The sequence below is a fragment of the Mixophyes fleayi genome, chromosome 6, assembly GCF_038048845.1.
Source record: "Mixophyes fleayi isolate aMixFle1 chromosome 6, aMixFle1.hap1, whole genome shotgun sequence".
Classification (NCBI taxonomy): domain Eukaryota; kingdom Metazoa; phylum Chordata; class Amphibia; order Anura; family Limnodynastidae; genus Mixophyes; species Mixophyes fleayi.
This window is the reverse complement of record NC_134407.1, coordinates 16,642,655-16,669,647: the sequence shown is the minus strand read 5'-3', so window position 1 is coordinate 16,669,647 and position 26,993 is coordinate 16,642,655. Positions and strand designations below refer to the sequence as shown.

The 26,993-nt window shown below is 41.3% G+C and overlaps 1 protein-coding gene across 1 annotated transcript in view; it reads right to left on the bottom strand.

The window, feature by feature from the left end:
* ZMAT4 (zinc finger matrin-type 4) overlaps positions 1-23,505 on the bottom strand; it is a 287,868-nt gene extending 264,363 nt beyond the window's left edge. Inside the window, exon 1 of the mRNA XM_075215932.1 lies at positions 23,132-23,505. Coding sequence (XP_075072033.1) covers positions 23,132-23,212 — 81 coding nt within the window. The 5' untranslated portion in view covers positions 23,213-23,505. The remainder of the gene's footprint in view (positions 1-23,131) is intronic.
* Positions 23,506-26,993: the final 3,488 nt, after the last annotated feature.

Here is a 26,993-nt window from a genome sequence, read left to right as displayed (position 1 = left end):
AAGTGTAGATGTTGCCTATAGCAACCAATCAGATTCTAGTTATCATTTATTTAGCACATTCTACAAAATGATAGCTAGAATCTGATTGGTTGCTATAGGCAACATCTCCACTTCATCAAACCCGCGGTTTAGTAAATATACCCCTACGTCTTTGCAGTTACTTTCATTTGAAAGGGTGTACATATACCGTTCATTCATCAGAGGTAATCAAAGGAATTATATATAGACAGCACGATCCAGAAGAGTATTGTAGTGAGAAAACCCCTTTCTCTGGTCAATACGGGTGCAGCAAATGAGGACTACGATTGTCTGTGTACTAAGAGGAAGAACTTCATGCCATTTCATAAAAGTAGAACAATTAATGAACTTGACCGTTCCCTTTAGGAAGGCAAAGCCCGGACTCATTTCTGTACTTGGAAACCTATTTAATATTCATTCGATGGTCACACCGAGCTCATTTATCATTCACACTTCAATTTAAATCAACAAACAGCCCTTAAAGTCTATAAACGGCTGGGTGATGGGCATCTCGCCGTAAACTACCCGAACTGTTAAATTATTGATACCTGGAATATTGACGGCAATTTCAATTTCCTCCAGGTGGAACCGATACTGAGGAAATGATTTACTTTGGGACAATTTAATTTCTCTAATACAAAATAAGATGGTTTTCAAGATCACTGTGACTTTTATATATTTTTTCTGAAGGCAGCGGATGAGAAATGAAATAGTTTCTATTGATCATGTTTATGTGTTCCTAATGCATTTTCTTCTCTCCATCCTGTTATAGAGTTTACATTCACGATTTATGTGATTAAACCTCAAAATATAATATATACTGTATATCAGGCCTTTTGGCTACTGCATGCGGCCCAAAACTGCAGAGAGGTAGTCCTAGTTGCCCTGCAGTTAAGGGGTTAAGGAAAGCCAGAGATCACCATCCTATGTGATCATTGGCTGATCTTGCAGTGATGCATTGGGAGAACCACTGATGGTCACAAGGTTATGTGCGTATGCAAGTTGTGATGTCACAATGTGCCCAGGAGGCAACGAGCACTGCAAATGCCAGGATGCAGTCAGTAAATAACATCAAAGTAGATAGTAAGGCGCTCTAAACGAGTTCTGGGGGTATATTTACTAAAGTGTGGGTTTCCAAAAGTGGAGATGTTGCCTATAGCAACCAATCAGATTCTAGCTTTCATTAATTTAGTGCATTTTACAAAATGACAGATAGAATCTGATTGGTTGCTATAGGCAACATCTCCACTTTTTCAAATCCGCAGTTTAGTAAATCTAGCCCCTAATCTCATCCACCGGCTCCAAAACTAAACAAGGGCAGCCTCATTTTCAAGAAGGAAGAAAGGTGCCCCCCTTTATTTACTTCTTGCCTGGTGATCAATCGTAATCACCAAACAACAAAAAAAACACACAATATCATCATCATGTTATTTATATAGTGCCACTAATTCCGCAGCGCTGTACAGAGAACTCACTCACATCAGTCCCTGCCCCAGTGGAGCTTACAGTCTAAATTCCCTAACACACACACACAGACAGACACGCACACAGACACACACACAGACTAAGGTCAATTTAGATAGCAGCCAATTAACCTACTAGTATGTTTTTTGGAGTGTGGGAGGAAACCGGAGCACCTGGAGGAAACCCACGCATGTAGATACAGGGGGGAAGGCTCTTTTAGAAACCATATTTCGCCTCTCTCATTTGCGAAACTGCAGGGGTACTCACATCTGAAAGAGGGGAGTCTTCTCTTACAAACAAGGGAGCCCCTTTTTATCTAGCATCTGTGGATCACTAGTCATTACCAGACAAAGAGACACATATTCATGTGGATAAAAGTATTAGGTGCATTTGTGTACTGCTGGCAAACCTTTACACTCAACCAATAGGTGCCAGTGTTGTCGGCAGACTAACAGCTCTTCAGAAAAGAATGACAATCCCTCATTTTCAACTGTTTGCCAAGTTTAATTTAATAAATAAATGAAAAAATGTGAACAATGGCCTCTATTGCGCCACCTCCTGGAAACCATTGTGCATTCCAGGTTTTGGTTAGAAATGAGCACAGACACAATTTAGTGTGCACAGGATGGATAGATAGACAGAGAGAGAGAGAGGAGGGGAAGAGGGAGAGAGGGAGGAGGGGGAGAAAGAGGAAGGGGGAGAGGGAGAGAGGGGGGAGGGGGAGAAAGAGGAGGGCGGAGGGGGAGAGAGAGGGGGGAGGAGTGAGAATGAGAGGGGGAGGGAGAGAGGGGGGAGAGAAGGGGGAGGGGGAGAAAGAGGAAGGGGGAGGGGTAGAGATAGGGGGAGAGAGGGAGCAGTGAAAATGAGAGGGGGAGGGAGAGAGGGGGGAGAGAGGGGGGAGGGGGAGAAAGAGGAAGGGGGAGGGGTAGAGATAGGGGGGAGAGAGGGAGCAGTGAGAATGAGAGGGGGAGGGAGAGAGGGGGGAGAGAAAAAAGGGGGGAGTGAGAAAGAGTTGGAGGGAGAAAGGGGGAGGTGAGAGGGGTGAGATAGAGGGGGAGAGAGGTAGGAAAGGAAGTGAGAGAGGGAGAGGGGAAGGGGGGAGAGAGGCGGGAGAACTAGAGGGTGGGAGGAAGAGGGGAAGAAGGAGAGAGAGGTGAGGAGAGAAAGAGGGAGAGAAGGGGAAAGGGGGAAGAGAGAGGGGAGAGAGATACAGAGAGATAGGGAGAGAGAGAGGACAGTGACAGAGAGAGAGGGGGGAGAGAGAGAGTAAAGATATTATCTGTACTTTATCCACGGCCCATCATATCTTTTCCTTCATCTGTGTTTACAAACCAGTCATTCAACTTTGGGATTAATTATCTGGATTTAAAACTCTGCTAGAACATTGCTCACAGCAGCCTAAGTAGGGCCTGGAAGCCACGAGTGTATAAACACTTAGACGCTTTCAGCATCGTATCAGCAGACAGACTGGCACTATTTTGTTAAAGATGCTTTTGAGCTGTAATACAGCAACTAGGATAACAAAATATAATTATCGATGTATAACACGTGCAGGATGTCAGGTATAGTATATATGCATCCGGCCCTAGGACAGTCTAACTTACTTAGGGTAATCCAGGATTCTGTCATCCTCCTTTTTAAGAGAATTGTTAAATATTCCATTATAAGACCACTTCCCCCGAGGTAGTTGTTGCACCCATCCATTCTAGATACAGGACTTGTCAATAGCACCAAATCCGACTTCTGCCTCTGATGGGTGGTGTCTCCCAAATTGTCGTGATATGAACACTGGACCCCGGCCACTCTGCTAGTTCGGTGGGGGTGGGGGTACAACTAAACATTTAATGTCTGTGTATATCTACCTAATATAATGACTATCCAAAAATTAAATATTTCAGCATCCACAAATTCATAGATGATTTATAGTTGGGGAAAGACTATCTGAGATGAATGGTGCATCCCGAAATCTGTCACCTTGTTAGCCAATGGCACTGGTCACGACACACCTGCCAACTGACCCATTGTTTCCCCCAAGATGGTCCTGATTTTCTGAAAGCGAGCGACATTGTTCAAACTGGGCATGGCTTGTTCAGATCTGGGTGTGGATTCAGCATGACCTATCGTGTCCCGACTTTTCCAATCTGCAATGATGGCAGCTAAGGAAATAAGCTGGCGAAAACTATTGCAACCTCCTCAGTTTGGGACAGGCTCCATTTCTACTGGTCAGTGTTGGTCCATCCAGACCTTATTTGTGCACAGAATCTTTTCTCAATTGTTGGAATGGTCACTAAAATCCCAGCACATCACAGAAACGGGGGTGGAAAATTCTCTCTTTCTCTTCCCAGCACTAAATATTTCCTACATTCATCTGACCTCCTAAATGGAAACTTGCATCCAAGATGGGCAGCAGCTCATTTGCATTGCATATAGATAACGCCGACACAAACCGCTGGAACTATGAATATGAAATGACATTTTGCAACCGCGATTGCTTTGCAAATTAACTTTGCTGTTTCCCCTCCCCTACCATGGAAATGACAAAACATTAAGGCTGAGCAAGTGTAGACAGGAAGAGTGGAACGGTAACAGGACTATAACCAATCGTTTTATTTAATCCACCCTAGGCTTCTTATTTAGTCAACGTTTTAATCATATTTCAAAGTAAGACGAAGAACTGTAAGATTCATTCTGACTTTTCCATATAGAGTTGCCAGGGAGAAAATGTATGTAAAGTGAAGCTGTGGAAATTGGAAAAAGCTCTGGGATTGAGAGACAGAAGATACTGATAGATATGATGATTTCATAACCTTTATACCCATCTGTTCTTCTCATTTTGCTCCAGCACACACTCTAGTTTTCGAAGACACCATTCACGTTCAAATCTACTTCCACAACTAGCAGACCTGCATTTATTCCGAACCTTCGGCACGTTTTCATTAATGCATTTTAGCAGTGCACAGCATACCAAGCAATACCTAGGTTTTAAACATTCCTTACAGGGCTGTATTTAGAATGAGGCTTCTTGGCTTAGGCACTGTCAGTACATATGCCCTGACCTAGCCATTTTGCACCCCACATGTTGATGCTACTTTGCCCGCCGCCCTCTAATTTAGTTTTTTGTGTTTGTCAAGACCTAGCAGAAGAAAGTGAAAAATAAAATTAAAAATAATATGATATCACTGCAATCTGACCAACTCGTTGAGGAATTTGTCCACAAACATGGAATAACAAACTGCACAGACCAAATTCGATTGTTAGAATTTGATTGTCTAAGACTGCTTCACTCCTAGTAAAAATGTTGGCCAATTTAGTTGAATTGGCCAAAATCTAAATGTGTATCGGCAACTTTAAAGTGTCCACGGGTGTGGAAATTTTGTTAATCTATATCAATTTAGCCCCAAACTGCCATTTCATGGGACTACTCTAATCATCAAAGATGGCAGAGAGGGAATTGCGTCTGGATTAATAGCTTAATAGCTGGATTAATTATTACTAGATCCCAGAAGAAAAGGCCATAAACCAGCGACCACTACAACAATGTGTTTGCAGTTATCAGCCAAACCCACTAATCGAGCCCAAGACATGTGGTTGTTTGACAGCTGATCTGCCCAACTTAGCCAGTCACAAATCTCAACCTGTGCGGCCAACTTGAGCCTGTAAAATTGATGGATTTGGGGCTTTCTCATAGGACCGGCAGTGCCATAGCAACATAACATCTTACCATAGCAGAATTTGGGTGTTACCCCGGTGAAGCCACTCTAGCCTCAGACACGCCCATAATTGCTCTTTTCGGGCCTCCTGTGAGCACGCGCGGCCCGAAGCATGTGCTGGTTAAAAGAAGCCTTCGCTCCCTCTTCTGAGAAAAGAGAAGGGCACTTGTGGGGTGTGGGGGTCCCAGAGGGGGTGACCAAATGCTGTTGACTGTTTGACATGCCCGATTTTATTTCTACATTCGGGATTCTGAATACTCACAATTGTGAGATTCCATAGCAGTGACTCTGTATATCATGCTTGCCTACCCTGGCCCATCAGAAGAGAGCTCCCTCCTACCCCTCCATCTGCCCCTTTCACTCCACCCCTATTGTCTCTATTAGCTATTCTGCCCCAAACTAAATAACTCCCTCCTCTCACTCCACCTATCCCATCCTCTCACTTCCCTCCACCTCTATCATCTCCATTCACTACCCTAATCCTCTTATGGTTACCTCTCACATGTTTGGTCCTCTTTACCTCCTATCTCCTCGTCCTCTTTGTAAAGTTTCCTTTGTTTTAGTTGTGTCTTCTTATGTAGTTGTTTTCTCTATTGTCTCTTGTATTGATTTTTACTGATTCTATTGTTTTTCTTGCCTCTTACTTATTTCTGTATGGGATGTAGTTGAAAAGTCAACAGTGAAAATTTGTACACCAAAATGTCTACAATCAAAAATGTCTACACAGTTAGTTATAAGGTCGACAGACATTATGTCTACATGTTCATAAGATGAACTCAGCCAAAATGTTGACATAAATCATTTACATGTAAAAAAAATAAATGGCAAGAAATGTTCAAAAACAAATCCCCCCCCCCTCCCCCCCAACAAACAGCTTAACCAACCGTAGTGCTGCAAGCCTAGGCTGCTACTACCAAAATCAGGGAGACAAAAAGCTTTGTCCCCCCTCGATTTTAATGTTGCCAGTCTTACATGTCGACATTTTCATTATGTGGACCCTATGAACATTGCTGGGGGGGGGTTCTGGATTTTTTCCTTGCTGGATAATCCCACCCTTTCAAGCACCTGCTGTGAACCTATAAATTGATTGAGCGACTTCCATTTCTGTATTGTTGTTTGAGAGACATGTCTGGTATCACTAGCTGATGGGGGGTGCTGGTCCTCTATTGCTGTTTGGAGGCTCTTGGGGTTCCTCTTGGTAAGTTAGCTCCCAATTTAAAACACATGACTGTATGACCCAGTATAGGGACTCTCATTGTCTAGAGTTAGGACCACTCTATTAGCAGAAGCACCTTGACGGGGCGGGTGGCTTATCCTACATTTGCAAATGTTTGTAGTTAAGATTTCTGCATTTTATGTACAATTAGAATATCAGATTTTATACTGGATCACAGCAGTGTGCTGGGGGAATTTTCTCTACATTTTTTTCCTTACTGGATAATCCCACCCTTTCAAGCACCTGCTCTGAACCTATAAATTGATTGAGCAACTTCCATTATCTCATATGAAACCTCTATATGAGATATTTGCGTTATAAGAGTGCTCCACGATCAACTTGTCATTGCAGAGTGCACTTAAGCGACATTTAATTTTCCACCGCATTGTTTTACATGAGAATTTTCAACTATATATGTCTCATAATAGAGCTGCACAGTTTATCTGCAATTGTTGAATGTACCCATGTGAATGTGCTCTTCTTTGAGAGGATATATTTCCTAGTGGAAGATTTTAATAAGTTTTAGATGACAGTCAGCAGTTTTTATGTTCTATTCGTCTAGACAATAGTTATTTCTATCACTTGTAGTATTGCTTTCTATTGGATTTGTTTGTAAGAAGATAATAAATTAGAAATATCTGCTTTTTATATACAGTGAATCACAGCTTTTTATTAGTTATTATACGGTCTGTGAGTTTATAGCGTTGTTCTGCTTCCCTTTTTCTGTAGTACAAAAACTTTATTCACAAGATTCTAGTCCCTAGTGAATTTATAAACTACATTCTCATGAATATAAGACCAGCCCTCAAAATGGCTTTGCGGGGGGTTGGTGACGGGTCCGTTTTAAAGCCACAAATGTTGGTTTATGAGGGATATGGTGCCCCTGCCACCTAAATCATAGTTTCCTACTCTCCCGGAATGTCCAGGATACTCACAAATTTTTGGGAGGTCTCCCGGTCTCTCTCTCCTGAGAGCAGGGCAGTGTCCCGAATCCTGCCCGCTTTATCAGTGAAGTTGGTGGAAGCTGGGCTAATCGCGTCATCCTGGCCCCGCCAGGGCCTAATAGCACAAATAGTGTGGCCACGCCCACAAGACACAAGCAAATCTGGAGATCTCCCAGAGAGGTGATCTCCAAAGCTGGCAAGTATAACCTAAATATAGTGGGGGCACCCATAAGGGGCGTAACCAGAACTTTGGAGGCCCCATGGCAAAACGTTAAAGAGGTTCCCAAAGTTTCTAGAGAGAGGCACCTCTCTCCGCAGCACATCATTAGTAGGGGTGTGCCTAGTGCTGTCAGAGAGGTCATGCCTAGCGCCACCCAGTGGGGATGCCTAGTACTGCCAGAAGCTGCATGTTTTGTCAAACTTCACATAAAAGCAGAACTATATAATCCATTAGGCAACAAGGGTTCTCTCCTAGTACCAATGGGCGCTGAAGGGCTCAGATTACTCTAACACATTTTTATGTGTTCAATGGAGAAGGGGGGCCCAATTAGGAAGTAGTTGTAGAATTCACTATTTCATATATGTAGGTGATGCCGTCACCAGGAGAGAGGACAGGGAGCAACTCCAGACCCTCAAAACTGAGTTCCCATATGGGTGGGTGAAGTTATGGGTGGCCCTTCCCAATAGCCCCTGCCCTCCTAGGACACTGAATGCAAATCACACACCCAGGCACTAGTCAGGTAGCAATTCCAGACCCATTTCCCAACTCCAGACCGATTCCCCTTATGGGTGGGCAGACTCACAGGTATATGACGGTTGTCATGGGCATTCCGTGCATCTAACAACAACCCCCACCTCCCGGAAACCAGGACAGCTGGTTCACGGGGACAGATTCACAGGCAGAGTAGACATATCAATTAGCCCCCTGCAAGCACTAAAGTTCCACTAATACTGTAGATCAAAACATTTGAGTGTGCAGGGTATACATTCACTGGGGACCACTGCCAGGAACCAGTGACATAAGAGCCTTGGGAGCATATTTATCTAAGGGCGAGAAGACAAATGGGTGTTTTCCTCTATACATCAAGGGGGTACCTGCCAGATATTGCACCGTCATCAACCAAAAACATGAGGCTGCTTGTAGCTTCACATTACATGCCATCTCAGAATGACGATAACAGAAGAAAATTAATAAAAACATGCTTTACTCTTTGACTAAAGCCTTTTTTTCAATGTTCACTATTTGTAATATATTTGTAATTATTGTTTTAATATTTTAACAATTTATTTTAATGCTCTTATTAGTGGAATGGAAAACTCAAGACGATGATTTCAGTTCCACTGCGCATGCGCAAATCTGATGGTCGGGTCACGCACGCGCATGTCCCCTGAACCTCTTCCGGCAACGCAGTAAGTTATCCCTGACTGTTCCGGGCCAGAATTCTCAAGGGAACTGAGTATTGTTCAGCTGCATAGGCAAAACTTTATTGATAAAGGACGGCGATAACAGATTTTTGTACCGCTGACGTGTGTCGATAAAACAATCATTGTAATCGCTGATTATTAACAAACAGGCCCCTTAGAGAGCTCTCAATGACGTGATAGGCTGCGTTCTCATAGATATTGGTTCGAACCACAAAATAGCTGTCTGCTGTGCACAGGTGTGCCTTAAGACACAAATAAATCAAAGATACCCCACCGAGGGAATAAAAGTGGCTAAATAATCCACTTCTCCAACTGTGCAACAATAGTTTTGTTGGAGACTGCGGTTGAAATCCCTGGGTCAGCTCGGGACAATGGACAAGTTGCTTGATTATTTTTGTGCGTCCCAGTCATTGTAATGTTCGATTAATTTGTCTGTGCAATGATGTGCGTCACCCTGCAAAACTGTGTTATATAACACAAAATATCACGCACAGATTCAGTTCTGTGCTCAGACAATAACTTGTTTATGGAAAATAAGCCCAGTTATGAAATCACTATAGTGTTGCAAAATAATAAATATTTTCTAATCGGAGTTTTTCATTCGTTAAACGGCAATACAGGATTAACCCAGAGACTACACGACCTTCATAGAACAGGAGACAAGAAAATATATTGTTTCCACCTATGTAGAAGCCATCAGACCATTGGCATCTTTAATGACCAGATAGCTGGAGGGAGGGAATAAAAATGTCAGCTATATCTTGTGGGCTATTCCAGCTTTGATGACATGAAATGAAACGGACAATCTCATTCCTCAACATCTGCAGCTGTATCGGAGGATGCAGGTGCTGGGATTCTTCTGTTGTGTCAGTGTAAGCAGGAGATGGAAACACAACAGCTGAAGCCAAAGCCATCCGTCTACCTCAAGCAGCTCCGAACACTTCAAGATTTAAGGGGAGAATTACATCTGCCGCAGGTAGATCGGGAGAGATTTAAAGGGGGGGAAGAAACAAAACAACATCAGAGCAGGGAACTGAAGTGTTTTCTAAAATGAGCACTCGATTGAAACAAAAAAAACAAAAGCTGTATTTAAAAATGAATAAATTAAAAATGATCATAGCAGCATTGTTCCGCCCATAGTAGCGTAGGAGAGATGGCCACGCTGAAGCTGGGGCAGTACAGATTTATGAAGCTGCGCAGTACCAAGGCATCTTCGAACCCGCCGTGCGCCATGAATGGCCCAAGGGCGCCTAGTTTTCTGTTGACGTGCACTTGTTTAGGAGCAACGTACCAGTGTTGGCCAAGGAGCAGTAGTTTATACAGCCAGGAAGCAGATATCGGGTGGTGTAAGGGCGTTCCTAGGAGAGTATGGCACAGGCGCGATGATGCACAGTCTTTTGCACAGTAGCGCAGAAACAGGATTTCCTTATGCAGAGGGAGATTATTGTAATGCGATAAAGTTTGTAAAGGAAGCATTTTTAGTAGTGTCCCTAGCTGTGCGGAGAGGGACAAGCTGTGCGGAAAGGATGAGAGCTTCTGGTCTCATCCAATATGTCTAATGGAACCAGTTTTGGATGGAGAAGCCCACGCTCCAAGCAATTATCATTATGATTATTATTATCGTAGATTTGTAAGGAGCCACAGTGCTCCGCAGCACCGTACAGTAGGGAAAACAGGACATACATAAAATAGGGACATACAAGGCAGACAGAATAAAGACAGACATGAAAACAAAGGGTACGGAGGACCCTGCTCATCAGAGAGCTTACATTCTAAGTGGAAGAGGGCACAGCTGAAACAAGAGGAATAAATGTGTTTCAGAGTGGAGATTGGGACAGATGTGAGGGTGCATTGGAGTGAATAGTGTTATCGAGGATAAGGTCACCTCTAAAAAAGAGAATGTAATAAACGGTTCCTCTACATGCCAGAAACAGGTGCTCAGGTGCCCATTTGTTTAGGATTTTTATGCTTATTATTCTGGAGGCAGTTTAATAGAGAGTCATCATCATCAACATTTATTTCTATAGCACCAGCAAATTCCGTAGCGCTTCAGAGAATAATTTGAATGTATGGAAGGAGCTAGACTTGGCGGCAGAGAAGAACTAACTTGCCCATATAGTTGCGATATTTTTTTATGTCTATTAGAACATATTTGTATATATATTATAATTATTTACAGCCATATGTTTGTCACATGCCTTTTCTATATCACTGGGACTTTCAAATGTGGTACTGGCATGGGCTTGCTTATTTCTACGGATGTACCGAATCTTGGATTTGGTTCAATGTTCTGGCCCATTCTTCAAAGAGTCCGGCTGAATCCATTACCAACTCCGAACCAAATCCAGATGCACAGCTGCCCACAGCGGCCGCCTGCAGACAGAAGCGGGAAAGGTGGTCTGCCCATGTGCGCTAAGGACTCATCTGACCCTAGCAGCGGCACTTCCTCCTAGCACCTTCACTTCCTGGGTCGTTCAAGGCCAATGAGAGCTGTGTTAGTCCTGAATGACCCCTGAACATTTAAGACTGAAATACAGGTGCCTGAGATTCAGAAGAGGAGCGGTAAGCTGCTGGGTGTGATCTCTATGCAACTGGTAGCTGGCATTTGGGGGGTCTCTTTGTAACAGACAGCTGACATTTGGGGAGACCTCTTTGCAACAAGCAGCTGGAATTTAGGGGAGGGCTAAATAATATGCAACAGGTACCAGTATCCAAGTCCATATCATATATTCCCATTACTTTCCCATTCCTCCCCCCCCCCCCCCTTGTCTTTGCGCCCAATCCTTATCTCTTTTAATATGCAACAGGTGGCTGGAAATTTAGGGCAGCTGTGGTATCTCTCTGCAATATTTAGTTTGCAATGGGGGTATTTCTCGACAATATATGACTGACAATGATTATTTACCTGTGTGCAATATATATATATATATATACATATGCGGTCAATCGGTGTGTAGGAGAATGCAACCGCTGTTAAGTAGGATATGTCATATATTCGTTTCCCACATATGGTTCTGTTGAAAAGATATTTAATAAAAAACACAGTCAAGTATTTTTATAATATGATTCAGATTCGGTCTAATCCAAAAAGAGTGGATTGGGCAAATCCCTGGTTATTTTCCTGATGTTTTAAGACACTTATTCCCCCCTAGTTTGAGAAATGGAAAGCTGCGTCAGAAGGGTCTTTGAAACAAAAAATATAGGATCCTACAGGAGTGCACTGGGGGGCGGGGGGGGGGGAAGGCATCAGTACATAGGAGCATGGACTCTCCAAAATCTGAGGTCTTCCGTAACTCACCCCACCTGGCACAGCCACCCCGTTACAAATACTTAGGCAACTTTAAAAGTGACAGAACAAAGAAGTACATTCACCTCATTTGCCTTCGTGCGGTCCTGTGAGAACACAGAGATAAATAAGGAGAGATACAGAAAGGACACACAGCTTGTGCATCACTTTCTCTATCATTATTCTCAGGGAAGAAAACACCTGCCAGTTGTGGATGGTAAAAAGCATCTTCCGCTACTATATGTCAGCTGGAAATGTTACACAAGATTTATTCAAATGATTTAAATTTTCTTCTTTTGCGCAACTAGAATCCATTTAAATGACTTCTTTCCTGACTGATTACCTTGTGCAATCCGTGACCTCTTTACATATTTTACTACACTCGTGGAGATATTTTTATACGGGTTACAGGAACGTTATAGCAGGGGTGATTTATCCCCTACATGTATGGAAAAATGTACTTGTTAATGTAGACTCTAAGGATATGAAAGTTCACCCATTAGATCTATGCACATATAAAGTGTCCACATATATAGTAATTGCATGTAGGACACAGAACTCTACTTAAAAATATTCTTACTGTCTCCACTAAGGGATATTATAACATGAATATTAGAGGAGTTTTTAAGAATGTTTAAAATAGTGAAATATACATCTCTGAAACAACCAGCGTGATTGGGCACTCGCTGGGCATTCGTTGGGCACTTACCAGCAACTCATACAGAGGGTAAGGTGAGTGTGTTCTGGTACATTGTCATCATTTAGACAAGTTCCTATAAATTCCATCAGTGCCAAGAATAGGTGCTCCTTCTATATCTCACAGACTTTAAATGGCCAGAGATGTCTAATAAAGATTTGCTATATAATGACCTATCTTTGGGTGTTGATAACCATGAACACACAGCTAGGCAGTCATCTGATAAAATGATCATACAACCAGGTAAATATGTATACATGTAAACACTACAAACACTAACAGGTGTAATAATATACATATAGAAGGCAAATAGACTTCGGAAGCCAATGGAGAAATTTCCCATATCGCACCCAAGAAGAAAAATTAAAAAAGAAAGGGAACAGGAGGATTTTTTAGTTACACCTAAATGTGTTGATCCAGGGAGGGAGGGGGGTTACTGACCCAATATAATTGCTTAATTTGCTCATTATAACCGTTCATAACATTCCTTATAAGAGAGACATCCAATCCAGGTTTAAATCCATCCAGTGATTGCCCTTATTACCTCTACAATACTGGGCCTAAAAAGTTTGTCGTACAATTCTTTGTATTATCCTTGAATATAATTGTAAACTTTAACTGGGTCACCTCTAAGATACTTTTCACCAAACTTAGTTTCTCACTTCTTTCATTGTAATTTAACTATTATATTCTTTTTATTAGTAAGCTCTCTCTGAACTCTTTCAAGCTCTTATAGAAACATAGAATTTGACGGCAGATAAGAACCACTTGACCCATCTAGTCTGCCCATTTTTAACCTCAAACCCTATTAATCCTTAGTTCTTTATAAGTATATCCTTATGTCTATCCCAAGCATGTTTAACTTGCTCTACTGTATTATCCTCTACCACCTCTGATGGGAGGATATTCCACTTCTCCACCTCCCTTTCTGTGAAGTAATTTATCCTCAGATTTTTTTCCAGGAGACTGAAATAAGAAGTTTCTTAAGTTAAGATCCTTAATGAATCAGGCCCAAGATGACTACTGTTGGGATGTGTGTATGGTTATCTTGTCTCTCGGGTTGAGTGGCAGCATTAGCCAATGTGCGGGCATCCAGCTGCATCCTCATAACACTGCTCATTCTGTCAAATGACATTGAAACAATTTCTATGCAGAACTGCCCATAGCATCCGAATGGTTTGCAGCTGGGAGCATAAAAAATAGAGAATTAAACCGCTGAAACGTGGCGATGCTGGACAGCGAATAACTACAATTCTTACCCAAGTCACCCCCACTCTTTAAAATGGCCAAATTGTATTTTAAGAGTTAGCACCATTTAAACAAACTCTTTGGGAAAATATTTAGTATCTGCCAACAATACAATAGTTCCAAATGATTAAAGATCTGAATTCACGGAGGAATGCTAAGATCACAGGTCATACCTTTAATAACACTCTTTTATTCGCAGCAGTCGTGTGCGTTGATAAAGGGTGCGCAGTTGTGACAATAATAAAATTGCTTTCAACTATTGTGTATTAGCAACCAGTAAGCTCAGCGTTCTTGAATGTTACTGTGCAAATGTGCTTCATTTAGTGACTGTAAAGGAAATACATCATTAATTAAAGCCCATTTGATCTGCATTAACCATAATCAAAGCCCATGAACAGAGATCGGTTGTAAGCCACTGCTTGAAAGGAAAATACACCCGTAGGTGCTGATTTAGAGGTAGGATCAAATCTAGCCATTGGCTCTTAAAAATTCTATTTACTTTCTTTAGTAATTTAGGCAGCAATGTTTATTCTTATTTTATTCATCTACAAAACTAACTCTTTTATCTATTTATTTCCATTAATTAACAGCAGGATCTGTCACGCTGCTTGTCCAACAATATAAAACTATATCCACATACTTCTCCACTAACATGCTGGCATACCTGTATAATCACCAAGAACAGACACTTGCATGGATGCAAACTGGCCGCAGCGCTTATTAATTACATTTATGGTGAGGCAGTTAGTATCCTAACAACACAACCATGCGTTACAACAATGTATGCAGAAGAGCACCTCTGAACGCACAGCACGCCAACCCTTGAAGTAGATGGGCTACATCATCAGAAGACCACACCGGGTTCCACTCCGGTCAGATAGGACCCGAAAACTGAGGCTACAGTGGTAACAGGCTCCCCAAAACTGGACAGTGGAAGACTGGAGAAATGTGTTGCTCTGACGAATCTCAATTTCTGCTGTAGATAAAGTAGGGTTGGAATTTGGCCACCATCCATCCTGCGGATGTAATTGTGTGGGGAGTGTATTCTTGATACACATTAGGCCATACTTGCCAACTTTTGAGATCAACCATCCGGGAGATCTCCAAAGTTGGGGGGGGCGGGGCGTGACTCGGGGGAGTGAACACGATAATCGTGTCATTAGGCCCCGTCCCCTGCTATACAATACAAATTTCGACCTATTATAGCAGGGGGCGGGGTCGGGATGACACAGCCCCACCTACTTCACCAACGAAGCAAGCAGGATTCGGGAGGTTGCCCCGCTCTCCCAGGGGTCTGGGAGAGCTCCCAAAAATACAGGAGTATCCTGGACATTCTGGGAGAGTAGGCAACTATGCATTAGGTCCCTTAATACTAACTGAGGATTGTGTAAATGCAACAGTCTACAGGAGTATTGTTACTGACCATGTACATCCCTAAATGGTCTCATTCTACTCAGCTTCATGTACCTACTCCGAGTAGGATAACACGCTATGTCACAAAGCACACGTCATCTCAAGCTGGTACCAAGAACATGACGATGATCTCAATGTACTCCAATGGCCTCCACAGTCACCAGATCTAACCCATAGGCAAACCGAGGGGGGGTTTCCTGGAAACCCCCCCCCCTCAAGCCTGAGGCACTGTATAATTGAGGTGGCTGGACCCTCAATCCCTGAAAAAGGAGAGCTGCATGCGCCTAACAGTGGTGCACGCAGCATTTCCCATGTATGTTATGGGGATCGGAAGGGTTGGAGAGCAGCCAAGCACTGTCTAAAATTATAGCCACGCCCCCATGCATGCTGGACACACCCACTGGCAGCATGGTGTGGAAACCCCCCTCTACAAATCCTGCGTTTGCCCCGGCAATCGAACACCTTTGAGATGTGGTGGAATAGGAGATTTCTAGCAACTGCGTGATGCTATCATGCCACCATGGACTTGAATCTCTAAGGAATGTTTCCAGCACTTGTTGAATCCATGCCACACTACCCAGTACCACAGGAGGGTACCTGATAAAGTTGCCACAAAGTGCATATATACAGTATATATATATATATATATATATATATATATATATATATATATATATATATATACTGTATACTATTGTGCAATATCAGTTGCACAAATCATATAACTAACCACTTTAAACATGTCATTGTTCAAGTCACTTGCAAATGACTGGCTAAGAGGGAATCCTACCGAACTCCATATATACACCATTACACGTTGTTAGGAACCCCTCCAACCGGTGCAGCAAAACTCCGAAAGTCTGGTGTTCGCTGTTGCCCCTGATGGTGGGGACAGACTTGGCCGCAGAGTCAACGGAGGGTCGTGAAATGTGCACCGGCTGGGGGGAACCCAGGAAAGCGGAGTGAAGTCCAGGCAAGGGTCGAACAGGTCACAGGCAAGACGGCAGCGTCAGAGTCCAGGCAATAGATCAAGGGTCACTAGTAAACAATCATGGTCAGTATCCAGGCAAGGGGTCAAGGGTCAAAGGCAATAAAACGAAGCCAGAAATCCAGGCAATAGGTCGGCAACAATAATCAGGATCAAGGAGATATACAGAGAACAGGACTAAGCAGGGTAGTGTGCTGGGAATCAGGGACCATAACCGGCAGGGAAGTTTTGCCCCTTCCTGCCTTAAATACAAGCATGGCCCAATGAGAGTGTAGCAGACACAGGGGAAAAATAATCAGCTGGCCCCTTTCTTAATTTGCGCACGCGCCCGGCTGTCCTGGAGCTCGTTACACACGTAAACCCCCCCCCCCTTATACTTGACTTTTACAATGCTATTACTTTTAACCCTGCGTATTCCAGCTCAGGCATGCTCCCCTTCCTCTAATCTTCAGGGGATGCTGTACAATCCAATGAGACAGCGCCTCTAGGGGCCAGATGACAACGGAAACATGACAACATTCTTACTTGCTTTTATAAAGCTGTTGCACAAATCAATTTACAGAGATGGGGGCTTTGCTTGTTTTATTCAACAATAAGACTAATTACCAAAGAAGATGTTGTAGTTTCCAAATAAACAAACCAAAGAGCAGATTTAAAATGAATTTTAGAAATATGGGGATATAGGACATAGCCTGCATGATGTTCTTTTATCTGTAAGCACAGAAGCGTTATGTACACATCTTTAAAAAAAATCGCCTGTATCTATGTAATTCTCATGTTGTGCTGGGCTGAAATGGACCGCTGTGTAAATCTATATGTCATGATCTCATGTACACGAGAAAGATGATGGGAAACAACAGTCTAGTAGGTCACACTCTGTACATACATAATCACACAGAGAATAAATGGATTGAAAATTATCCCCCCCAATGCAGATTCTTTTAAAGCCATAATCATATTTTATACTGAGGAATAGGCATACTGCATTAAATGACAATAATATTACTATTAACAGGTTTCTATTTTCTTGCTTTGATAATCGTGTGTGATAGAACTTGGCAACAACTGTGATATGTGAAAGGACAATTATGCAACGTCTCTAACGTTCAAGTCGTAATACACAACGGTTTACCTATTACAGATAATGCACATATACTATATTCTGTAATATATAATATACTAAAGATATAATCATATGGGGTTTTTTTTTGCCTGACATAAATATCTATCCTCCACACGGCAGGTCCTATTGCTGGACTAATTTAAACAGATTACATATTGAATTAAGCATTGTCCTTTGTTCTCCCGGTGTCACGTTTTTGACCTTTTCAAAAATTGAACAAGCACGCTTATAGAATAATTGTTCTGGGAATATTGTCTGCTAATTGAACAATTAGTGTGTGAGTGCGTGTGCGCCCGCGCACGTGTGTGTGGGGAGCAAATGTTTGTGTCATCTCTTTAAACTAGCATATAGATTGGACATGATTGTTGTTGTATCTGAGGTTTCAAGGACGGCTGGCTGAGGTTATAGAAAATACGCCACTAAAAAAATAATGTACTTTTAGGATAAGAGCATTGTTAGTTTATAATCACACTGACAAGCCTCCTAAAACCTCTTTCTCCTAATGTCAGGGACTCTTTAAACACACTTGTCTTCTTTTTGGACCCCCCCACCGGCTCCCTCCAAGAGATACCAGAGAAGAGGTCCAAGTGCAATTTGGGAGCAAGTACAAGGTGACTGCTTATTCGCTGCCCGCCCACCGGTTACGCAGTAACGCAATTTGCGCAGCTGTGGGCGTGGCCATGTTCTTGTGATTTTCATCATCGACCACAGTTGACTTGGGCTCGAAGATGGGAACCAAGGCCCTGCCAACCTCACAAGACAGAAAAGTGGGATCTGGGAGGGCGGCCTACTGCCCGAAATTTGTCAGTCTCTTAGACATCCTGGAAGAGTATTATGGCGTTATTTCAAATATTATTTATAAATACGGACACTTTCCAGGAATGATTTGTGTAGGTGACTGGTCAACTGTGAGTGACAGCTCAGTCCTTTGTCAGACCTGTCAATATGAAAAGGTTTTTAACAGTGTAATTACATGGACCAGCCTAGCTCCTTGGTAACAGAGGGCTAAACACATATTCAACTACTTTTCCTAACTTGCTTTGTGAAATGCGAGACGAGGTAGGAGAAGACGAGTGACGCTCGATGACATGATACGCATCAATGGCTTCATCAAGTGGGGATATGACGACTCTCATCCCGCCTCAGCAAACACTGCGCGGCAGAGGTGTGTTGGCGCAATTCATATCATCGTGCCCCTGGCACCTGGTGCTTATTAAGGTGGGTGGAGGTAGATGATGAGTCAGGTAAGTTCTCTCCGGGAGAATTGCCTGCTCTGCAGTGAGTACTGGAGACCTTCCCCTGATTCTGGAGTCTCTCAGATATGAGAGTGTGCTATTACTAAAAAGATACACCTGTGTGTGTCACACAATGAGAACGTGTGACCTGGGACTTATGGGTTGTGTAAATGTATCTCCTTAAAGGGGAACTGTCACCGCTTTGTTAAAAGAAGATCTAAACAGACAACATATACTACATAAATATACAGGATTGACTTACAGTTTGTTATAGATATAAACAAACTGTCTACATAAAGGTTTAGTGATGGGAGCCATCTTATGGGTATGTACCAAATATTTGTGAGCAATGATTAAAACTCCATAGAGAAGTTAAGACCTCTCTCAATGATTTAGTCAGGTATCACATATCGCTGTTATAAATACTGCAAAACAAGTTGGCAAACTAAACATTTAAAGACATTTTCATGGTCGTGTAACAACGGTGAAGTCAGAGGCACCTTAAAAAATAAATAGATCAAAGAACGCATTTTCAAAGACCAAATAAACATGGACACAGCCACTTACCCATCAAGTTTACCATGTTTGTCGGACATGACAGGAAACGACATAATGGGCCTGATGCAGCGTTGGGCACTTATTGGGCATAATTTGCGCCCAAAAAAAAACGCCCGTAAAAATAGCGTATGCTGAGTCGTAGGCATATGTACCAAGATCACGTCAGGCATTCGTACATCCACATCCACACAATCGGGTTATAAGCGCACAAGAAATGTTTGTTAACATTTGTTTTGAAAGCGAAAAACACATTTGCAATTAGACTTGACTTAATACAGGAGATATAACACTCCTTGCGTACGTACGAATGAAAGTAAAAAAAAAAAATATTTTTAAATATGCCAACAAAATCCTATAATATCAATAAGATCAATGAAGAATGCACCTATCAGCTTCAGAACTGAACTCTCAATCAGCCAATCAGAAGCAGTTAGCTAGTGCCGGTTTCATCATCATCAGCGTGTATTTGCACCCTTGACAGGTATATATGTGGCAAGCTGCAGGCCAGTCGGACACAAATGAACACGCCACACAGAACACATGGCATAGCATGCAATGCTTTTTAAAAACATCCATTCTGGGACCAATATACTGGCATACCCATCAAATAAGTGCAGTGCTTGAATACAACTTATCATACCCAATTTTTGCAAATGGCCCCTATCTACACTAAAGGCCCTTTCTCAAATTTAGGCAGCACAAGGAACAACAGACAACAGTCACCAAATCTATTTGTCGACAGCCGGTTTGGCTGCAGGTGTAAGCAATTCAGAATTATTAGTGATATTTTACAAGACAAACCTATTTCGCTAATTAAATATTGGGATTGATAGTGATAATTAAGTCATGATTGATATATTGACCCTGAAGAGAAAGCAACACAGTTTTAACCAATAATGCATCTTATTTTCATTACAACTATGAGGTCACTGAAGAGCACAGTAAGAAAAATGGTGATCAGCTCTATATTTGCTCATGGACTGGACTTATAGAAGTCAGTGCCGGCCATTGTCTTTTGGTCTCACACAGAGCATTAATATAAGTTGTTAGAATATTAATTGTCTATGCAGTCCAGTCTATTTCTGTCAACTAGATGCTATCTAAGGCCAAGTGAGTGGGACAATGAGAGCAAATACACCAGGGGTACAAACACCAGTGAAATTGAACTCTCAGGCATAGATTACCTAAAGCTTCTATAAAGAGGAGGTGTTGCCCATAGCAACCAATCAGATTCTAGCTATCATGTTCTAGAACAGTGATGGCTAACCTGTGACACTCCAGGTGTTGTGAAACTACAAGCCCCAGCATGCTTTGCCAGCTATCAGCAAGTTATCTACTGGCAAAGCATGCTGGGGCATGTAGTTTCACAACACCTGGAGTGTCACAGGTTAGCCATCACTGTTCTAGAATGTACTAGATAAATGATAGCTAGAATCTGATTGGTTGCTATGGGCAACACCACCTTTTAAGAAGCTTTATGAAATCTACCCCTTTTTTCATTACCTAATATAAAATTCTCACAATTTCTTTACACTTTTAATAGGGAGAGCTGAAACATACACTCTATAGCTTTGTAGAAAGCATTTTAAGTGCTATTTATATGTAGACATGCATTCCTGGAGAGTTAAGACAAGATTTATAATAATTATGTAAGACGAGTACACAGTGTTGTTTATGCCGGGTGCTGTGCTGATATTACAGCATATGGAGCCATGTCATAGGTTGGAGGAGTATATATATATATATATATATATATATATATATATATATATGGCTTGAACAGGCTTTAATGGGTGATTTTGACAGAAGATAGCAAATAAAAAGATTTCATAATTTGCAACCATGTTATTATAGATAAAGCAGCTTATATTTAAAAACAAGAGGCAATCAGGACCCCATAAGAAACCTGGGGCTAGATTTACTAAGCTGCGGGTTTGAAAAAGTGTGGATGTTGCCTATAGCAACTAATCAGATTCTAGCTTTCATTTATTTAGTACCTTCTACAAAATGATAGCTAGAATCTGATTGGTTGCTATAGGCAACATCCCCACTTTTTCAAACCCGCAGCTTAGTAAATCTAGCTCCTGGAGTTGAATTAGTCCACTAAAAGCATTGCTCGTTCTTTTTAGGGTCATAGGACCCATCTCTTGTACTAGACAAGTGCAGCAAGAATCTGCATTCTAGCAAAACCAACATTTCAAGTGAAGGAATTAGAAGTGAATAGCCAAGATTGTCCTAGGAAAAGAAAGAAACTTGAGTGACCTGAGTATTCAATATGTGCATCTATTTAGTGGGAAAGGAGTCCTTGATGTGAAGAGATTAAAACCCGTACTATGAGCAAAATAGTTTTCTGTTCTCAATAATGCAGCGATAAGGACTGAGTTGTAAACAGCTTTGCTCTAACTCCCCTCTATGGCCAGACATGACACTTAATAAACAAGTCAAACTGTGTTACAGCCAGTTCACAATGCTAAAAAAAAAAAAGAACAGAGTGTAAATAAAAAGTATTATTTTGTGATATAAAGTTCTTACATGTAGACCTGCACATATGCTTGACCTATCCTGCACATATGCTTGACCTATGACCCTGTTCTATATAAACTAAGTTGGGTCAGCTTATATATTCAAATAGCAGATGTGCCTGTGTGGTAATTATGAAAACACTAGCTCACGTGACACTATCAATATGATGACTACACACTAAATATCTTCTTGCTATAACAGAAAAAGTATTGATACCATCTAACTGATGTTAACATTATCCTAATCAACTGTATGTCCCCCTAATGTTTACATTACTTGTGAAATCAATTAGACTCATATAGGTGTGCATTTATACACACACACACATATATAAACAGTTATACAAGCACACTACCTCCGTATATACACAAATACACAATATAGGACCAATGAGTTACTATCACACAGAGGCAGAAAACAATAATCACTTGATCTTTGCTTGGCATTTCATTTCTGACTAACCCTCAGGATACACATACAAGTTGGCACAGAATTATTAGCAGCAAATTTAAAACACTCTCCTGAGAATTGCAATATCATAAACTGTGCAAACTTTCCATTCACCTTTGCCAACCAGCCAAGTTCAGCTGACGCTTTGAAAACAAAAAAACAAAAAAAAAAAATCAATTCTAATTATATAGACTCTCACCTTTCCTTAAAATAAATAGACACCTGTTTCCACACAAGCGTTTTAGCTGCTTTGACATAAAAGGTCTGACTGAGAGAACTTGTTTAGCTGGGGATGGGTGGGAGCCAGCACTTGGCACAAGAACTGTTCCCAGGCACATTTGTGAAACCATGGCATTTTCCCCTTCAATGGCGAAACATCTTGCTGGAGGGACTTGATCCAGGAACTGTCCAGCACTAACAATGCTGAGTATTCCTAGTCCCATCTGGGATGAATGCAACTATTGTGCTTAGATGGAAAAAAAAAACAAAAAAACACTGGGGTCTTTAAAATGCTTAAAAGAAAACAGTGTCTTTAAAGAAATAAATAAAAAAACAGACCTAGCATCCAGTGCAAGCCATCTGCTTATATGACACTTTTAAGGTCACATATTTATGATCAGTTTGGTGATCTGCATGTCAGGGTCATTTATAGGAGATCTGTGCTCTATCCTGCTCTACACAGTCACTTCCTATTGTATCCCCCTCTATACAGAGCTGGCAATGCACATAGGGGCTCAGTTATCAGACTGTCCCTGCAGCCATGTGATACTGACCCCTGGGTTATTTTTGCTCTATCCCACAACAAAGGACCCGTAGAGCTGCAGGAAACTTACCTCTACTGCCTGTGTCCCTGCTGCTCCGGTCAAGGTCCTGTCCTGGTCTTTAATGGGATCCCCAGCACAAGCTGGATACATCCAAGCCGATCGCTGCTCTATCTGACAGCTCTGCTGCCAGTCTGCTGCTCGATCCTCCTCGCACTGTCACGTTGTTCAGAGCTGAGCTGATTGATTCCCGGGGATGAGGTGAAATGCCCGAGCTGTGTGTTTGTGTGTGTGTTTGTGTGTGTGTGTTGTTCAGCAAAGAGACGACTTTCACTGCCTCTGCCTCTTGTGCACACACACACAACGCACACAGCACACACAGGAGCTCCTTCCTCGCTATGTCCCTGTTTTGGGCTGACACCACCAGGGCTCACACACTTGTTCATCTGGGACCTGAGTGATTTACACCGCAAATGAGAACCATCCGGAGTCTGCAGGCTGCAAACCAGCAATTATAGGGTTAATGTGTGAGCTGTCTGAATATATATATATATATATATATATATATATACACATATACATCCTGTGTATCTAAAAAAATATATATGCACACACACACATATATATATATATATATATATATATATATATATATATATATATATATATATATATATGGGACATGCATCACCGTCGATAGTGTGTAATTTTTGCAATAATTGCTCCCAGCACAGTATAAAAGAGATAATATAAGGAGACTGTGATATACATTGCTAGGTGTTTAATTATATGTATTCACACTCAAATAATAGAACTATATAGAGATGGATATTAATTCATGCTTGAGGTGCAGACTTTTTAGCAGTCAATTAAAATATGCATTGCTAAGAAAAAAAAAAAGGTAGGTGGCAAAGGGTTAATCAACAGAATCCAGAACTGAGGAATTGCTTTATCTGTCCAATTGTGTATTATAATTACACTACAAAACTTTGCTTTGATTCGAGTCCAAGTTTCATGCAGTTGCTTTCCTCCTATGGTTATCAATGTTTCTCAGCTTAGAGAGCTATTGTCTGCATACAGCTGCCATTGGTGCAAACTGAGGGCCTGCCCTGAATCTCTGAATACCTGCCCAAACATTCGAAAATCTAGATAAACCTTAGCACAACTGGGACGTATATATATATATATATATATATATATATTCTCTGTAAAGACACCTGTGCTTAAATATATATAATATGTGTATATAGGTGCGTGTAATGTGTGTATATGTATATATATATAGATGTGTATATATATATATATATATATATATATATATTACATCATGTGTGTGTGTTGTTGAAAGGTCAAGAAGGTCACTCTTGTATTAGACTTACTGTCCTGTGGCTGGTCAAATGGGGTCATGCAGAAATCAATGAATTCAAACAGCATTGGAAATAGATTCCTAGTAGATTAAAAAAATTATAGAGCTGTCTACCGTTATTAAGATTAAAGCTGCAGGAGTGCTGTCTTTGTACTTTTTGAATATATATATATATATATATATATATATATATATATATATATATATATATATATATGTCATTATATCAATTAACAAATGGTTTTCAAATGTTTACATGACTGGTCATAAATATACATTTTTACATTGATGCTGGACAGCTACATCCTGGAGGTAACATTATATTATAATCCTTCCTGTATATCACATAGCAGTGATTCTATGAATAAAACATAGCCTAATTACCGATGAGCTCAGTAAGGTGAGAGGGAGATGATAAAAGGCAAGTGACTAATAATCACTATCCCCGTAGACCAGATTTATAAGTGGCTAATCTGGCACCTTGTCCTGGAAGGTCCTGTAGTTCCTTTCATCATATTTCCTTGGTACCGTTTTACATTTTAACTGTGTGATGTGTTCAAAGAATCGCGGTGGACAACACTAAGGGTATACGTTGCCCCATTGTCCGTCACCGCTAGAACTCCGAGAGACACTCCAGACCACTACATGCATAGACGGATTGGGAAGCTGACCTCAAGGAATACTTTTACTCACTATACACTGAACTCATAAAGGACACTCTTGGGAGTCACAAAAGCGCCTGAATAGAGGAGAAAGGGCACTGAAATAGCTCCCACTCCCAGAAATTAAAAAATATAATTTTAAACAGCATTATTAGCATTTATAATTCAAGACCTCATAAGCAAACGCCAGCATTGGCCTACTAGCAAATTAGGATGGGAGCTGACTGCACTGTAAGACCTGGCTCCAGGTTCTACGGCAACCAGCTAGCCTCAAAATTGAAAAGCAAAGCGTTCCCTGTAAAATGTTCCTCCTGGCATGGCTCCGAGAGCCTTCTCATGTGGATTATATCAGTTTCCGATAAGACTTAACGCTTTTAGGGTGCTTGGTTGACTTCTCCGAACTGCGGTCTTTACCGTCGGTTGCTGGTGAACATTTCCACCAATTCCTTAAACTCACACATTTTAGCAAGTCCAGAAGAACACAAAACTCTCTGAGATTGTGGTCAAAGTTGGAATCAATGTGCATTTTTTCACCTTAACTTCAAAAGGCCTAATTTTCACCATCTATAAGGACTTGACAACTAATACAGATAATAACATAAAATACATATGGAAACAATTCAATTTAATAAACCTACAAAAGGGCCTGGCTTGGAAAACAGGCTTCAAACCATCTGAAATCCTAATACCTGAACAGATGTCCAGAATTTAGGAGAAATCAGCTACAAATACCCAACAAATTGATGGCGTACAGCCACTTTGCAAGCATTAATCCATTCACACTGCTACAATTAGTGAACCACTAAATCCCATCTGCTACAAGTTGAACTGAGATTTGGACACATCTGGGAAGAAAATCGTCAAAATGAAGTAATAGTATAGCCTCCCGCTTACAATTTTATCTCCAAGTATGACTGATATCCTGGAAACCGGAAGCCGTACCATCTCCAAAATAATCCCAGTTTGTCCTAGAATCCTAATTCCCTCTTGGAACAAGACCCGGTCCTCTATCTCTCTTCCTAGTCATCAGATAGAGACTATTCTTTTGCACGAACATGGTTCCGATAAACACCGTAACTAAAACATTGATAAATAGACCATAGTGTTGTGTATAAAAACAGATCTGTATTACAAAAAGTAGATGGAAAAACATGTACCTCAAATAAAATGGTAATATAATAAGTTTGGTATGCCATGGTCAAACCAGGCTTGTTTATAACCCTGCCCTTGTGGATTAACAATCCTTTGAAAGTGATAAGAGGCCCTTTTATTTTTAATTTGGTTCAACAGTAAAGGATCTGTTTTTTTCCCCTCATCATAGAATGTTTGAGTTACAAATCTTAAGAGTTGTTGTACATTCTATGCCAACATTGAATTGAGTTCAGCTCTTACTGTTTTTTTTCCCTAGTTCCTCTAGTTTCCCACATGTTTATGTCTGGCTGTTGTAATTGGCTGTTCAGTGTGTCTATATTATGGGGTATTATAATTTATAATGTGACACCCTAATCGAAGCTTTACTGTATGTGCTTCAGGTTATGGTTATGTCAGGAGGTTTGTTACGATCGAAGTATTGTGTGAAAAGTAAATCGATTCTGTTCTGGAACTCTGGAATTTGGAGAACATGTTCGTTGAGTCTCGACATTGATCTCCCCTGTGGGGTTCCTGCGTTTTTAATTTGAGTCAAAACTGGAAAATGATCTCACCAAGTGCATGTGTCAATGTGGGAAGACTCAATGGTGAGAGAAAGTGTAGAAAAAATGTGCTATGGGGTATTTAACTCCCTGGCATTTATTTGATGGGCTTATTAAGAGCTTTTCAGGAATACCTTACTGGATTGGTTTTAAGGCAATGGATTGATAAAGTTCAGAATTGATAACTGTGTAGATTCCCTCCAATCCCCAACTTT